The 18,620-nt window shown below is 41.8% G+C and overlaps 2 protein-coding genes across 11 annotated transcripts in view; both read left to right on the top strand.

Moving 5' to 3' along the window:
* msi2b (musashi RNA-binding protein 2b) overlaps positions 1–18,620 on the top strand; it is a 321,629-nt gene that overhangs the window by 101,259 nt on the left and 201,750 nt on the right. The window lies entirely within an intron of this gene.
* LOC117552922 lies at positions 2,000–10,767 on the top strand. Its single transcript, XM_034226605.1, has 2 exons — positions 2,000–2,168; positions 6,840–10,767. Exon 2 carries the CDS (start codon positions 8,239–8,241, stop codon positions 10,315–10,317), a length of 2,079 nt encoding a protein of 692 aa, XP_034082496.1. The 5' UTR covers positions 2,000–2,168; positions 6,840–8,238; the 3' UTR covers positions 10,318–10,767.

Below are 18,620 nucleotides of genomic sequence, written 5' to 3' on the forward strand. Positions count from 1 at the left end.
GTTCATTGTCTATAAATAGCCAACCTGGCTGATTGATGCATAAAAAATACACTTTCAAGCAAAAACGCGGAAAGAAGCTAATCAAAAGGCCACAGTCCTTCATTCCACTTCCTATGCTAGTGCAGGTGCACATTTGCATGCCATTTACATGGCAGCTCCCAGTGACCACTACTACTCCAACGTCTCCGTGTCCATCATTTGCTGACATTCTGTGATTGTTTCCTCTCTGCTGCGACTCAGCCAATCAGTGGAGGATATAGTGTGGCCCCAGTGATTATAAGGAGTGATCAGAGCAGCAATGATGGAGCATGTGCCTTGCAGTGGAGATTTAGCCAGAGGCTTCAATCTCATTGCAGTCACTTGTAGTTAGTGACTGAGACTAGCCGTGAGAAGGGCAGAGCAATATAAATGAATTGGCTATGAATGTGGATACGGCCTCAGTGCTGCAGGGACACACAGAGAGAAAGGGCCAGTTAGACAAACTATTTCATATCCCCCTTGACCTTTATTTGCCCAGTGGCCCAGCAACATTTCCAATAGAGTAGCTTTTAAATGGCCACTGAAGAATTGAGCTGTACTATTCACATCATTTTTTTTCTGTGCGTGTCTGTCTTTAAAATAAGAGAGGGTGAGTGTTAAAGGAATACTTCAGCCATTAAATAACCATTTATAAATCAATACATCACCCTGTATTACCTATTTGTCAAGAAAACACTAATTTTCTTGCATTCTTGCACAGTGAACAAATTATAAAAAAACAGAAAAGTCTAGATCAATTAAAGAAAATGGGGCCGCGTTTATCAACATTTATGTTACTATTTAAAACATAAACAGTCTCAGACTTGAGCAGGCGCATTACCTGGTTTTAATAGTAAAGTTTCAGCAAAAATGCATGTGTTTGGGATTATGAAGTCACAAAAACAACAATTGTATTCCCATTTTTTGCTACTCAGTTTTTCTCAAGTACCGTAGATATTGTCAGTGCTAGAGGCTAAGGGTCTGCCGTCATTTCTGGGGCTACAGAACATTTTCTTTGAGACGCATTAAACTCAATATCTACATGTATAGGGGCTGCACAATATTGTAGATCATTTCACTGATATTGATATTTTAAAGGCAATTATGACATTTTAAACTTCCTAACTAAAGCTATTGCGCAACAGGTAATTAAGGAGTGTATGTGAAAGTATATGGGCTGTTAAAATGTTTTCCCCCTTAGTATTCAATTGGCATTTATAATCATGGAATTTAACTGGTGTTGGTATTGACTCATACATTCCTGGATAACTAAGGACTGCTGGTAAACACTGACCCATTTCTGATTCTTTATCTCTTTTTTTTTTATCTTTCTCCAATTTTTGTATTCTTTATTTTACACGCATGGAGGCATGAGAGAAACACCAAGTTGTTTCTTCAAAGTGTAAGTGGGGTGGTTCATTGCTATATAATAGTCATTTTATGGACGAAGCATGCCTTTCTATGCCAGTGCCTTTACTGCAGGTTACTGATTTTACTTAAAGGATCAGACCTTTTAAAAAAGATGGATTTTTGCCTGTTGCTGATCCTTGGAAATGTCTGTCAGAAGGCCTCCTCCAACACCTAGATGCTGTGCTGTATAGGCGGTTCACAGTGAGCTGTGGATCAGTGGAGATTGACACCTTTCTGTAGGTCTGTATTCTCATCTCCCAGCTGTCCCTCCTGAAATGGCTCCCTCGGGATAAGCCGGGATTGGCTTGATTGTGTTATCGGCGACTGATCGGGTCATTGAATGATGGAATTTTGAGCCCCTGTTCTGCTTAAAGAATGAAATGTTTAAAGAAGATTGACTGTGATTGGATCAGATCCAGCACCTGCTCAAAGGGTCAATCAGGTGAAGGCAGGAGGCAGCAATCTCTGCTGTGCTATTGTCACACGAATAGAGGGGGGGATTAATGTGTGTGTTGGGGTGTTGGTGGTGGATGGATGGTAGGGGGGATGGTGGGGGTCTGGAGATGCCATTCAACAGGGAAAAGGTTGAAAAATGTCATCAGAGGAAGTGTCATGAGTAATTTGCAGCAGTCTCACCATCAAACCGGTGTGGAGGTGGACGCCTCCACCTTCACGCCTCCACTTCAGCCTTGTAAACTGCAATCTGGTCTTCAGGGAATTCCATGTGGAAGACCACTCTGGTAGGAATCATGATTCAAAGAAGGGTTTATTTCCCAGATGGATAGGAAATATGTATTGGTATAGCCATATGTATGTCCTACGGATTGGCATGGAATAAATGGTTTAAAGGATAGGAGCGTGGCAAAACATCGCAAGCAAGATCCAGGGGAATGCTTTGAGAAATACTGCATTTTAGCATGATAAGCAAGATCATTCTAAAATTGTATGAGAGCAATAAATTAAACAGGCACTGTGGAATTTTCTTGTAAACAGACCAAAGTTATGTTTAAATTAACCATTAGGAATTGTGTGTCCTTGATTTCTCACAAATGGGACAAGAGCATTTCCTTCCTCGTAACAATTGAAATGAGCTGGAGTATAAAACATGTTTATATCAGTGGAATAATGTAAATGGTATATTTTGTGTGTCTAATGTTCCCTGTGGTGATATTAACCTCATTTTACGCAACCATGATGTTATCTAATATGTATATCACAATGTTTTGACTCTATTCAAAGTTATTCCTTTTTTGTTACTATCATTTTTGGTCAGCATCAAATAGGGATGTCATTTTAATTTTTCATATTAACTAGAAATGAAAATGAGAAATTAAGTGAAAGCTGTAATTTCATTCAGAATTAATAATGGATTTACGTTTCAATGTGGTCCTAGAATTCCTGTTAGCATAAAGGTTTACAAAATGCTACTTATTTGAGCATATTTAAGTTGCGGTCCACAGAAGCAGACTTCAGCCCCAAAGTGACAGACCTTGTGTCTCGGCATGTCATAGCCAAATGAGAAACAAAATGACGCTGTCAAATTTCAGCACTCATCTGATAGGCTTTTAAAGGGAATACAAAACTGCTTTCAACCAAAATAACCCTTTTCATCTTCATCTGACATTTTTCTTAACATTGGGTTGTCGGTGCACCAAAATCCCCCTCCTCACGCATGCACACACACACACACACACACACACACACACACACACACACACACACACACACACACACACACACACACACACACACACACACACACACACACACACACACACACACACACACCTCCCGCCTTAAAGCTCCAGGAAACCATTGAGCATGAACCATGACTCAGCACCACCTGGAGAACACACAGATGACACACTACAGCTCAAATGATGACGATGCAGAATGCTCACTGTACATCTGAGCTGATGCACACAGCTTTTTGGAGACATTTTAGATGAAAATGGCTATTAAGATGCTGCATTCACATTTGATTCCATTGAGAGGTATATGGTTAACAGCATGTCAATATTCAGTTTTTATAAAATGTTGACAACTATGTTCTCAGTAGTACCTGACAGAAAATCAGTAAATAAAGCAGAAACACAAACAAGAGCTTTTCTTAAAAGACATAGGTAAACATGTACTGTATGAGGAAAATATATATACTGTCCAATGTTTAGCCGTTTTCTCACACAAACTCCATATAATGTCTGGAGTATCAGGAACGCACATTTAAAAAAAAGTTTTCGGCTTTACATACTGTAGTTGGATGGACATAATCCCTTAAATGGGTCCTCTAATGATAAACTTTATATCCATCACACTGAGAAAACTTAAACCGTTGACTTATTACGTTTATTGTGTCAACAAATGTCACATAACTGTATTGTTACTGACATTTGTATTTCCACATATATGTTTTCCACTTGTATATATTTTATTTTTAACTTTTTAATGCTATTTTATTTCTATTTCAGAAATATTTTGGACTGTTTATGTACATTTCCTTGTTTTTTATGCTAATGCAAAGCAAACATTTCCCAATTTGGGATCAATAAAGTACTTATCTATCTATCCATCGATTAGGTTAGTTGAAAGCAATAATATTCAGTTGAACCTACATTTTTTTTTTGTGCAGTCTTTGCAATGATTGACTGACATCGTATGACACTGACAGTATATCTTTTTATATATATCAAGCACTTATATACAGCACAATTATAATTGAATATAAGTGCTGAAAAATGACTTCTGTGTAGCCCAGTGCCTGTGCTTCTTCAGCCACCTACTGAAGTGTGACCAGGTCCATTGGCAGCTCCAGCTCATGCTATGAGTGCCTCCCACATATTGCATAGCCTTCTCGAAATCACTGGGTAAATATTCTTACATGGATATGTACACAATGTGCTAGGGCTTGATATGAAGGGCTTATGAAGTCTCAAAGGTTTCACTTATCTGAAACACTTACTGCTCAGGCATGTGTGTGGATGTCTGGTGTTAGATATTATAGATGTAAATGCTAAAGTCATCCACTATCTTATAGTTGGCAGAAATTGCTTGTTAAGTTTCATTTCCACACAACTGTAAAACCCAACATGGGTACTGGCAGTCTCATTACATCCTATAATATTTAGCTGGGGCAGAGTAAGTAGGCCAAACAAAATGGGGTAATTGCGAGAAAAATGTAGTTTCAGCAAAAGATGCCAAAGTGCCAATTTGGTACTACTGTCTTATGTTCTTCACAGCTTGTGTTTTAAGAAACTTTTGTAGCTTTCCCCTTATCTTTGTTGTTTGAGAACTGTACTCATGTTAGCAGCTGTTATTCTTAAAACATAAAAGTTGACAGCAGCTCTATGAGGCTTTGCTTAGGTACAACTGTGCTTAAAGTTATTGCTAATGCCCTCATGCTAACGTGTTCACATTGTGACGTTGAGGAGCTGCATACAAAGTTATCGGAGTCAGTTTTCTGGGAGTTATCTGTGCCAGATTTTGTGCCAATCCATTCGGTGGTTGCCAAGATTTGAATTCAAAACCAAAAAGGTCAAGCTCATTGTAGTGCTAGAGAAAAGGTCACTATAAAGGGGATTACTGAAGTTATCTCAATGTATCCTCTGGCGACCATAAATGTCTGTATCGAATGTTAATGTGTACTATTCCAAAATGGTGTGATGCCCGACATAGTTTCCTAAAGCCTCTTTAAATTCTGGTTGATGTGTTTTGTTCTTGTGAAGTCTTCTATGGCTTCAACGGGGCAGAGGTCAATGCACAAGAGTATACACACTCAGTAGCAATTATTTTTCTTAATTTATAAAGGCAACACGTAAGAAGATATGTCATCTACCGCACTTCTCAGAAAGAGAATGGTTTGGAAAACTAAAGCTTCACTGTTTGCATAGCATTGCACAGAGCTGTTTACTCTGATTTAAATTGGTGAAAATGATGGTCTTACAACGGTGCCGACAATATTATCGTTTATTGCAATAATTTCCAGGAAAATGTATCGTCCAACAAAATTAATTATCGTGACAGGCCTAGTCCTAGAGCAGTGTTTCTCAAACTTTTTCATACCAAGGACCACTTAACCAATAAAAAAACACTCGCGGACCACCTAACTCCACAAATATCCAAAAACACATCGTTTTTTACAAATCGCCTGAAAATTGTACAAACAAGTGGCAACATGTGTGATGAAGGTGCTTATCTGGGCTATATCATGCAATCGAAAGTGAAACTTAAGCTCGTTCCATTGCGGAGATATTCCCGCGAGAGTGCGAAAAACTTAAATAAATTTATTTATTTCAAATGTGAAATGTTACCAATATACTCACGGACCACTAGGGGGCGCTCACGGACCACCAGTGGTCCGCGGACCACACTTTGAGAAGCACTGTCCTAGAGTAAGGTACACTGCTCTGTATGAATGGGTGAATAACATGTAGTATGTAAAGCGCTTTGAGGGGTCTTGAAGACTGGATAAAGCGCTATATAAGTACAGTCCATTTACCATTTACCAGGGGCCATTGTCTAACCCATTTTGCTTTGGAGTGCATTGGCCTTGTGCACTTTCTCGTTGTATAGTGTTTTGTTTACAAGAACCCATACGCAATTTGTACCTGACATTCTGCATCAGCAACATTATATTCTGATCATTAAGTGTTTAAACTATTACCAGTGACATATTAAGTAGTAAAGCAATAGCTCTCTTGCTGTTTCTTTTCCGAAGTCTTTTATGTGATGATTGAAGAGAACATATGTCACCCTCTGATATGAACACAAGCGTATTTTTACTTCAGGCAACTGGATGGCAGTCAAGCTTTCAGGGCTGCTTTCATGGAACTACCTGCGGCAAAAATAAATAGACAAAGACATTTGAGTTAAGTTAATGGTTGACTACTGCTTTGGTGAAATAACCTGTTCTCAATTCCTTACACTATCAGAAAAAAATTATTTGTATAGATATCTGCATCTGATCTAAGCATCACGGTACGTCCACACAGCAGCTTTTCAAAAATCTTGAAAATCTTGGAGCTGGGCGTGTCTGAAAGCTTGGGGATTTCGCGACCAACAACCAATCACATGAATCTCCCGCCCCCGACATACAAAGCAAAAAACCCCGGTTCTTCTCCACTATTTCTTTAAACATTTATGAGATTAATGTTTATGGTGCTATTTTATGCTACATTCCATGCTGGCTAGTGATACTGTCTATGCTTGCTAGCAACGAAGTAAACTAGCAACGAAGTAAACTGGATATAAAATCCCCAAACAAGCGAAAACCTACCAGTTTCACCCACTGTCTCTGCCACCTCCCTCCATGCCTGGTTCCTCCGGTTTGTATCCCGGTAAGTAAATAGGGACTGGTCATAAAGAACCGGGTGATTTGCTACCGCAATAACTAACTTCTCCTCCATTTTTGTTAGGAATATAGAAATGAACTGCGGTCTGGTTCTCCCAGCTTGCACGCGGTTTGATTGGCTAGCGCTTGAACTGTCAGATTTGCATAAACGGATCTGATTGGCTGTCGCTTCCAGCTCAGCCTCACAAGTTGAACATTGTTCAACTTTGGAATCCTGAACATCCTGGAAATCCTGGAAATCTTCGCCTCGCCCCCCCACAATGCAGTTCGGCGACAAGCGAGGGAAAGTGACGTCATCCCCATTCAAAGTCAATGGGCGGAGACGCGCTGGAAGCGGTGGACAAATCGCCAAAAGCTGCTGTGTGTACGGGCCGTCAGACTTGCCTGTAAAATATTTTTTCTTCACTGGTAGAAACTAGATCAAATAATGAAAAATGGAAAAATACTTGTCTACCAGTACTTAACCGATCCCCAACAAGAGCTGTGACGGCCCCAGAGCCTGGGGCCTGTGAGTGTGTGTGAATGTTGCAGGTCCTGCGATGGGGTGGAGCTGAAGGAGGCCAATCGGCGTGATCGGGGACACCTGGCCGGAGGTGCTACTTAAGCCCAGCTGCCCGGAGTCACAGGGCCGTCTTGACTCTCTCCAAGCCTGCTGCGGAGGAACTGACTGTGATCCTTTCCCCTCGTCCACACTCTGCTGTTTTTTGGTGTTTCCGAATAAAGTGCGGAGATTGTTGGAAACTTTGAGCGTCTCTCCTGGTTTTTCTGTTGTGGCCAACGAGCCGATCATAACAACTGGGGGCTCGTCTATCGTGAGTATGAACCGGGAGTTGGTTGGATTGTTTTGGCGTTAGCTGTGCCTGAATTAGCCTGTGTTCGTGGCTAGTTGGTAGCCTGAGTTTTTTTGAGGGGATTCCCTCTGAGGACAGTATGTATGTGGCCTTATATGGTGTTGTGGATGCACTCTACGGGTGCCTAGGCGTTATTTTGGAACGCGTATGGTCCCAGGTTTGTGGGATTTTATGAGATGTATTTTTGTCCGATAGCGGTGATCTGGTCTCTTAAATAGTCGCTGAAAAATAGGAGGTAGTGGTCCCGCCTGTGTATACAATACCTGTAGGAGTGTTTCCCCTGGTAGGTTCAAGAGGCGTTTCCCCTTTGGGTTTCGTCTGGGGGGGGCTTTGATAGTGTTGAGGTACGGCGGTTAGAGCTTCACTTTCCCTTTTCCCTAAACTTGCTCGGGAGCACTTCCGTGGTTCAGGGGGGTTGCCGATTACCTGGTCGCCTCTCTCGGTCCAGCGGGCTTTAAGTGCATAAATACCCGCCTCATGAAGACTAGGGGAGGAGTTATGTAGTAAGTTTGTGATTAGGAAGTCAGCTAGCGGGGCTGCTCATTCCTACTGTGTGCACAGGTGGGTTAAGAAATTGCATTTCCTCTGTGTAAATAGCTATTATTGGGTAATATGGAGGATATTGTGGGGGCGTTTGTGGCTGCACCTTCTGAAGGTTTGTTGGATCAGTGCACCAAGGATCAATTGGTGAACATAGCTCAGTATTATGGGTTTGAAGTTGGCGATAAAAGAGTGAAAGAGTCGGTGAAAGCGAATTTGAGGGCTTGTTTGTTGAAAAGCAAAGTGTTTGATACTCCTGTCCCCGGGCGCACAAAAGAAATGGCGGGTCAAAGTGCGGTTTTGAGTTTCGAGCATCAGAAGGAGTTACTCAGATTACGCTTAGAGTTGGAGACGGAAAAGGAGTTGGCCTTGGAGAAGATGCAACAGGGCATTGAGCTGGAAAGAGCGGTGTCCTTGGAGAAATTGAGGCAGGAAACTGAGCAGGCTAAGTTGGAGTTTCAGAGGGAGAAACTGGAATTAATTAGAGAGGGCAAAGTAGCGGCTGATGTCCTGTTTCCTGATTATTCAGCTAGTCAAAGCGGGGCCCCAGGGAGGTCAGTGGACGACTTAAATGATGCGAAGTTGGTTCCCAGGTTTAATGAGAAGGATCCGGATTTTTTTTTCTCAATGTTTTATCGTCTCGCAGGTGTAAGGGGGTGGTCTGAGGTCACTCGCGTGTTGTTGTTACAGTGTGTGTTAACCGGGAGGGCTCAGGAGGCTTATTCATCTTTAAGTGGCAGTGACTATTTGCGCTATGATTTAGTTAAATCTGCCGTTCTCAGGGCTTACGAGCTGGTGCCTGAAGCTTATCGTCAGCGGTTTAGGAATTGGAAGAGAGGTGATAAATCTCACCTTGAATTTGCTCGGGATATTTCCACTCATTTCGATCGCTGGTGTGCGGCAACCGACGTTGATTCTCACAGGGCGTTGAGGGATCTCGTTATTTTGGAGCAATTAAAAAATTCTGTACCGGAGCACATTGCAGTGTACATCAGTGAGCATGCAGTCAGGACAGCTGCTGAAGCTGCTGCGTTAGCAGATGTCTATGTTCTGACACACGTTGGTGGAGATGCTGCCATACAAGGCAGTCACGGTGGAAATTCCTCGGGTATGGGAGCGTGGTCTGGTCGTCCAGTGAGACCTGCTGGGCAAGACAGTGGGTATGTACGTGGGGCACGTGAGCCTGACAATGTGTGTCATTACTGTCATGAGCGAGGGCACTGGAGAAAAGACTGCAATGCATTTAGGGCTAAAGCTGAACAGGAAGGGACTAGTGGTAGTCCCAGGCCAGCAATGTTCGTGGCACCTGTCGCTGAGCAGGTGACTGGGTGTTTAGACGGTGAGTTGAAACCACAGGGGTCTAGCCCAGAACTACAGTCTTATTTGCCTTTCATGACTGAAGGTTTTGTTTCTCTGGTGGGGAACGATGAGAAGGTGCGGGTACAAATATTACGAGACACTGGATCATTTGATTCGTTAATTTTAGCGTCTGCTTTGCCGTTTTCAGAGGACACGCACATGGGGTTGTTTGTTCCGGTGCTGAGAATGGGGTTGAATGTTATGCAGGTCCCCCTCCATAAAATGATGCTGTTTTTGGATCTGTTTCAGGGTGAAGTAGCGGTTGGCGTGCGGCCGGCTCTGCCCATAAAAGGGGTCACGATGATCCTGGGTAACGACATTGCGGGTAGTCGGGTGTGGGCTGATGGGGCACCGCCTGCTATCGTGGCGCCAGTGCCGCTGGTTAGTATTAAGCCAGACAAGAGCGAAACGGAGTACCCTGACGTGTTTACAGCATGCGCCGTGACACGGGCTATGAGACGTGAGCAGGCGGGGAACATGAGCTTAGCTAAAATCAATGATGCCTCACCGCAGCATGAGGTGACGTGTCTCGAGATTCCCTGGTCGGTTTCTCACGGTGAGCTGGTGGAGGCACAGTGTGCTGATGCGTCTCTAAAAGGTCTGAGGGAGGGTGTTCTTCCTGGTGTGGGGGTGAAGGGTCGTGCTCACGCGTGTTCGCTTCGGGAGAATGTTCGGATGGGATACTGGGTACCTCAGTGGGAGCATTTTGCTGGTGAACCTCTTTACCAAGTTGGGGTACATTCCAGGTTCCGTGACATGGCGGAAAAAACAAACAAACACGTAACACACTAGTTAGCTGAACTAGTCGTGGATTAGTAGCTCAATACTGTGTTAGGGTGTTTAGGTAGCCGATCCCTTCCAGTGTTTGTCAGGGTCTTTCTTCTCATTTGTGTAGGTGACATAAGAGTGTTTGATTTGGGGTGCCAGGGTTCCGATGGGGACCCTGACTTTATGGGGGGGGCTGTGACGGCCCCAGAGCCTGGGGCGGCCCCAGAGCCTGGGGCCTGTGAGTGTGTGTGAATGTTGCAGGTCCTGCGATGGGGTGGAGCTGAAGGAGGCCAATCAGCGTGATCGGGGACACCTGGTCGGAGGTGCTACTTAAGCCCAGCTGCCCGGAGTCACAGGGCCGTCTTGACTCTCTCCAAGCCTGCTGCGGAGGAACTGACTGTGATCCTTTCCCCTCGTCCACACTCTGCTGTTTTTTGGTGTTTCCGAATAAAGTGCGGAGATTGTTGGAAACTTTCAGCGTCTCTCCTGGTTTTTCTGTTGTGGCCAACGAGCCGATCATAACAGAGCTATGCAAATGAAAGTAAGACATTCAGGCTGGAGCCACACGAGGACGATAACGCAAACAGACTGCAATCGTTATCAAAAAAGTCTTCCGTCCACACGCAACAGGCACCAGAAACGTGTCCGTTCACACGAGACCGCTCGAAAGCGCTGGAGATGCTGTAGTACATATGCCAGGCCTGTATGTGGCGCTGTAGTCCTGCCACAAAAGCAGCAAAGAAGACTTCCCGCTCATGGTTGCCCTTCTGTTTATTCTCCGCTGTTTTTTTCTCCCTCCCCGAGGCAAACGTTTGCTCCTGCTGTAATTCTCTCCGGTAGTCCACCAGCAGATGAAAAACACCCACCTCTCCGCCTCTTCCAAGGGACGAGGGAACCGTGCAGCATAGTTTCAGTTCGATTTTTCTTCGCCAGTCAACATGTCGGTTAAAGTTTAAATCTTCCGGACAAAATTTGAAAAGTGCCGGTCAGAGGTCTTCTTTGTTATTTATTGAGTTTTAAAACAAATGGATAACGACTCTATATACAGTAATAATATAAGAATAAAAAACGGAGCCTCTCTTTTCCTCCCCCTCTTCTGACAGCCCAGCAGCTGATCTCTGAGCAGGAGAGGTGGGGAGAGGCGGGGCTATTGCTTCAATATCAGGAAATGGTCGTATAGGCGTAAACACAGAGCCGTTTGCCCCATCCAGAGTGTTTCGTTTGCAGATCTACCCACCTAGGGACCCGTTATCGTTATCGTTTTCTGCGTTTCCATGTCGGCCTTGTGAGGCCGAACCGTCTATCTGATAGTGAACTGTAGCAGATATGACCGTTATCGTCCTTGTGTGGCCGGGGCTTCAGAGTCCTACATTTGATTGTTTCTTTCACACCTTGTATCAGCAGATCAGGTTAATCAATGGTAGTGAAGCCATGTTTTCTTCTACACGCAAAAAGGTGCGAAGAGAACAAATGGAGATGAAGAGATAAAGATAGATCATGATATAAATGCTAAATGTATCCTTCTCAATTTGCATATTTTGTTACAGTCTAGATGTAAACATACTGAAAAACTGATGGAATATAAAACCACTCAGAGTATTCAAAGATAAGACTCATTTATTGTAATGTCAACAGCACTTCTGAGTGGTAAAATTAGGTGATCTGTAATTACTCGAGACGATTCTCTGGTTGTTAAAACAGAAAGCACTTTGGGTTATGGGCTTGGGTTAAGGTTGGGATTAGAGTGGCACATCTCGTAGCATTTTATGTTTAGGCTAATTTATACATGCTACATGGCAGTCTTTATGTTTCCACTTGTTTCGCTGACCTCTGTGTTTGATTTACTGCTTGTTCGATGCATTATTGTGTCCCTGTGTTTTCTAAACAGTCTGCTTACTCCTAGGGAAAATGAATGATGTAGTTAGTGAGTGAGCGGACGTGCACATGCTAGGGAGTGACAACAGATCCCTATCTTAGCTGCCATGCCATGAATAATCTTTAGCTTATTTTCTGAAGTGGTATCTCCAGGCTTCTGGTCGAATTGTCTAAAAGCTAAATAAATCTGCTTGATTGAACTAATGGCACAGAGCCAATATCCGGCACCAAGGCTCGTCTCTCAGCCTAATCTTTTTGTCACGGACACATTGACCAGCCACACACACACACACACACATGCATAAATGCACACACATACACCAAAGCTCCCTCCCAAGCCACTTCCTGATCCGGACACTTTGAACCCAACATGAGGCCCATAAGTCCTATCCACAGGTAATTAGGTTAGATGGTTAGTTGAGCAGAAGCATGGATTTTATCCCTCTTTCCGTCTTGCCTCCTGGTGCCTTGCATCAACTGGTTTTTGATAAGCCCACAGCATCAGCCTCTTCCAGCTGAACACACATTGTAAAAGCCACCAAGGAGCATTCATCGCTTTTTGAGATGAATTGGCCAGTAAAATAAAATTATGTAGACTGAAAAAGCCTCATAATTTGAAGGCATGTGCTGAAAATACATTTAAATTCTGGACTAAAAAATGAACCTTTCTTTAAACATATTGAATACCTGACTCTTTTGTGGTATACACAGCTTATTTCTCCCTCTAGTGGTTTAGCTAAAGCCAGCTGTATTGAATATGTTGATAACAGACAGGGATATGTAAATGTTCCCTCTTAATGACAGTCACACCAACTGGTGGGAGTGTTGTCCGAGCAGAAATGGCATTTCATTAAACTCATTGAATTGCCGTGACCAAATTAGTGTCACTTAACATTTTATCCAAGGTTTTTAGTTGAATTTTTTTCATTTAGTGGTTTAACAAAAGGACAATCACATGGCCTCAAAAAAAGTTTGTTTAACTTGGCAGCACATCTTTCAACCTTCAACTGTGTCATAGTGTAAGTGGTTTGTGTTAGCTGCTGGGAGCCAGAATTACATTGGAAACAGCTTTGAATGCCATTTGAATGTGATACGAGGTGAGCACAAATGGACAGGCGGTATCATGCTCAAGTGACGGGTTGATTGCATCGGAGCACCTGCCAGCAGGCCTTCCAGCTGCCAACTCGCTGTGAGAACCAGTGGATATATACGGGTGTGTGTGTAACAAATAAGTTACTTTGAATAAAAACTACGACTAACAGGAAATAGGAGCTGTCAATACTGCTGTTTCACAGTAACCGGCCCTTGATATTTTGGTGACCATATGCTAAAATGTCAGTATAACATATTTGTTATGTTATAAAAAATGCAGCAGTTTGATTGATTTGTTTATGACATGCTTGAAATTGGCACCGGGATTTGTATAAATATTTTGTGTGTGCATGCGTTTGAATTGAGTGAGTGTGCAGTTTTGTAGACAGAGCAGACTCGGTGAAGTAAATGTCATTTCGACCATCTGCTTGTGCGGTGACTACTTTAGCTCAAAGCTTGTTTAATGCGGAATTAGTATGTAGATAGAAGTGACACGCTGACACCATTGTACATCTTAATAGGCACATGAAACACGCTCGAAAAAAACTCTTCTCCTTTATTTGTTCTAGAACGTAAAAAACTGCTATATGTGACAGCATTTATTTAGAGTGCAAGATATATGACGTCAATATAAGCACATATAATATTTGATAAGTTGAAAAAAAAGCTAAATTGTTCCCTTAAAAGGGTTGTATCTAATAAGATAAGCTAATATATTAATTATTGATCCCAATTTGTGAATTGTTTTCATCACAGCAGCATGTAGAAAAGGCATGGGACATGAATTAGAAGTAAAAAACATTTATAATACACATCAGCAGTGGAAGATAAACAACATACACAAAACAGTGAATATATACATATCATGAAGGATATATATCTATTGAGTGTATATATGTATATTGAATACACAATATAAATATACATACATGAGGGCAGTGTACATTATGCGTGTCCATCATACAACAGACACTTTACAATTTAAAATTTTAATTTAATCATTTGAGTTTCGAGTTAAATTCAAATCCTCAATGGACCTCCCGAAAACAATATGTACAAATTAGTGATTTTATGAAAAAACGTAGTCTTTAATAAAGGCTGACATAAAAAAAATCAATGTATTGTTATCCCAATATCACATTCACTGTTTTTCTTTTTCCCGGAGAATTAGTACAGCACACCATTTATTTAAGCTGGCCCCCAATGCATCGTCCGTACATGGCACTGTTCCCTGATTGTCTTTCTCCAGCCAACCCAGCTACAGCTGTGTGAGGGTGGAGGTGGTGGTGCTGCCAGGGAGTGTTTGTCTACTCCTAAACAGCACATGTTGGAGCAGACATGCCCAAACACAATGGAGATGGCCACATTAAACCTGCACCCGCATGGCATATTGTTGTATTTACCTGCTACTATATTATGAGTGTTATTGAGCCTTTTTACATCAGATCAGGGGTGTCAAACTCAATTTCATCGCGGACCACATTCGCATAAAGGTTGCACTCAAAGGGCCGTTTGTAACTATATAAATATATAATATATATATAAAATAATGTATTCTATTACATTATTGCCTCTGAATTGGATTATTATCGGATAGGATAATAACTTAGTAATTAACTACGTCTGAAAGCAGAAGTCCTGGGCAAATAATTGCAAGTCTCTTGACATTCAGCATGTCACAAAACGAGATGCCTTGTGGGACATGTAGTTTATGGTCAAACTTATTATATTCTTTGCAAGCTCTTGCGGGGCCACATAAAATAAAGTTGCGGGCCGGATTTGGCCCCCGGGCCTTGAGTTTGTGACCCCTGATCTAGATGCACCTAAGTACCTTTGCATTGATGCGCGAATAATCCTAAACGATATTCAGAGATGGGAGAAGTACTCAGCTCTTGTACTTAAGTAAAAGTAAAATACCAGAGTATTTCATTAATAATATCATCATTAAATAACAATGTAAATGTTAATCATTCATCTATACCTGCAAATTAAAGTAGTACACCTTTACACAGGAATGTGTGGAGTAAAAGTACAATATTTACCTCTGAATTGTATTGGAGTAGAAGTACAAAGTAGCACAACATTTAATTTCTCAAATGAAGTACAAGCTCCTCAACATTTTACTTAAGTACATTACTTATGTAAATCTACTTAGTTACTTGACACCACTGACAGTATTTGAGTTTGAGGCTGGTAACAATATTGAAATCTGTAAAAAACAGCAACATTGAAATAATACATTTCCACAAGTATTTACCGTGCATTATTATATTATTCACTGAATGCTCAGTGTAGGGGGGTTTGGAAACGTTACATATAAATAACGGTATCTGTTCCTTGAAATCAGGTTGCAGGTTTACCTACATTTGTGTCTTTTTATACATTACCATCTTTGTGAGTCTAACCTTTCGATTTTCTCTTTTTGAAAATGATCTTTCTTTTTTCCTGATGCCATCTCATGTTTTTTAGAGAGCAAGTGATATTTACACAGCATGAGTTCCATCCCACGGTGCAACAGATCTGAATTAGCAAAATGGCACATATATCAGAAGGATGTTCATATAATGTTTTGCTTTTGCAAATTGGAAAAAAAGAAGAAGATTTGATTTGCAAATTTCCACCAATGGTGTTCCTCTTTTAATTAGGAATCATTTAACTAAATTGCCACATTGCCATCTGGTTTGAGGATACAACACATGGGAAAGAGATGCAATATCCATTTACATAGAGGAGAGAAACTTGTCAGTATGAATGGAGTTTTGGAAATGTAACACATGTCACTGAAACCGATACAATTCCAGCATGGAGAGGCTGATTTGGTTCCTAATGTCAAACAGAAGCTGCTTGCATACATGGTTTTAATCTTTATCAATCTGTTTTTTTCACATACCTTTTACAATGTATTAGTGTTCACAAAGTTATTGTGTCAATATATATTTTCCTACTGAAATCCTGAGATTTTGGGTATTCATTCCTACCTGCAGCCTCACAAACACTCTCCTCTTCTCTCCCACTCGTTGTGGCTGGCTGCCCATTCATTGGCAGCCTGCACATGTGGCCCAACTGTAAATCAGATTCAGACTTTCCATTCAAGTGCCCTACTCGAGGGACTGCACTGGCCTTTATTCTGACCTTGTGGACCTTTTTATAGGCTTAGAAAAGAGCAGCAGAAAAGAGATAGCTCCATAGTTCACACAGAAATGAAGAGCCAAGTGCATCTTACCTTTGATTACAATCTGATCTCGTGGCATTTTAGAAAATGTGTGCATTTGAGGTGCACTGTTTTTTTCCTAACATATCAGTGTGCACTGTAAATCATCCACAGTTTAAACATCCTAACAGAGAGGGTTTTTAATAATTTAATAATTGTGATTAGGGTTGTTGTTAGTGAAACTCCCCTTTTAAAAAAACAGAGTTGTCCTCATAGGGACGGGCACATGTTTTGCTGTTTGTCTCCCCACACAGCTGATGCTCTGAAGAGAGTTTGGCAGGGCTCTAGCTGCTCACCCCCTCCCTCTCTTTTCCATATCCGCACTCTATCTCTTCCCATCACACCTGATTGCATTTGACAAATGCCCCTATTGGCTCCATATCATCAGGTGCAGCGGAGGCAGCCTAAGACTATATTACTCTGCCCATATACCACATCTGTTCTCCATTTTGCATGGCTGACACATTTGCTTCTGTGAGGTTCGAACGGGGCCAAGGCCCTGTCAGTGGAACAGCTTCATGAGTCTCAGGTTTCATTGGCTGGGGGGGAAGTCCTAGGGAGCGCGTTAGACACGGCTCCTAGCGTCACTGCTAATCTTTTACAAGGTGTGAACAGGCACAAAAGGCCCAGTTATTCACCATGGTAAAAAAGCATGTACACTTCCATTCTATTGATGGGCACAGTGGGAGGGTTTGAACTAGATCCACCATATAACAACTGGGGATTTGTTTAGAAATGTCCTTTTCTTTTCAGACTATTGATCACTAAAAGCCAGGACCCACAGCACATTACCTCACTCGTCTACATTGCCTGTTAAGCATACATCATGTTTACAATATGACATACTTGCATAAGACTATAGCTATGATTAAAAACATGAGATACAGGAAAATGTCATAATGTTAATATAATAATGTATTCTCGCTGTATTTGACAAAAACATTGACAGCCTTAAGAATGAACTAATAAAGCATCTTTACTTATTATTATTGCCCAACATTTTCAAACCGTATAAAAAATAGTAAACCCTTAACATGTAAAAAATGAAGAAAGTCTCACCATATTGTATATTATGTGTTTAATAAATACAAAAATCAAAGGTTTACTTTTTGTGTGGTTGTTATAAATATATTTCATGTTCAGTATTCTTCTGTAGATAACTAACATTATTAGCCAGACACTGACACCACTCTTTTCTAACCTGTACTACAGCTACATAATAAATAATGGGGATGTGTTTTATGGCAACAGTGAGCTAATCTGCCCCTAATAGATATATTACTACATTTGCCAGCTTGACCCCTTGACTCTTTTCCTTACTAAGTGATTATACACAGAGACTGTGAAAGTGACTTTGGGGGAAAACAAAAGAGCACCGGAGTGCCTCCTAACAGGTAGATACACTGATGGACTGTCATGAGCGGCGTCTGATCAGCAGGAATGCAAGTAGGGTTAGCACAGTAGTCACCATGTGGTGGCAAGGTTAGGTCACATCAACCGCCTCCCATACAGAGAATAGTTGAAAAGCAACACAGTTAAAATCTATCCTTTGGTCAATATCTTTGGAATTACTTTCAATTTAGAAGGAAACAAATTGAAGAAAGGAGAAAAAAAGAAAAAACATTGGATTAAAACTCACAAAGGCAGAGAGGCAAGGGGCCTAGACACAAGACTGCCAGAAAGACGGATAGAGTGCCTCAAATCTATGAGGATCCTCGTGTGCGTCATGTGTTCTCATGAGTCAACCAGACACTGCACCTGCTGGGTGGTAATTGGAGGGCTTCCTGGGAAAGGTGGCCACAGCTCTGTGTTGCCTCTGGGCCACCCTCAACGGTCTCAGCCTGCTCTCATTGGCACAGCAGATAATACGGCTCATAGTATGCACTTGCACAACAGGCTAGCTATTAATGATTAATCATGATCAGCAATCAATTAAAAATGTACTCCACTCAAATATGTTTATCTTATGTGTATGCCCCTACAAGGTCTGACCTTGTCTATAATGACGTGTTCCAGAGTTTTGTCACAAGAGGTGTTTTCCCAGTACGTTCACTTCCGGCAAAACAAGCTGAAACCTCTACAGTACAGAGAGCAACAGTTGGTGAAGTGTGACCATCTATATCTTCCAAAACAATCCTATTAGATATTA

This window comes from Gymnodraco acuticeps, unplaced genomic scaffold, assembly GCF_902827175.1.
Source record: "Gymnodraco acuticeps unplaced genomic scaffold, fGymAcu1.1, whole genome shotgun sequence".
Lineage (NCBI taxonomy): Eukaryota > Metazoa > Chordata > Actinopteri > Perciformes > Bathydraconidae > Gymnodraco > Gymnodraco acuticeps.

What these genes read in the sequence shown, in the direction of transcription:
- LOC117552922 (XM_034226605.1), top strand. Translation starts at nt 8,239, where the DNA reads ATGGAGGATATTGTGGGGGCGTTTGTGGCTGCACCTTCTGAAGGTTTG.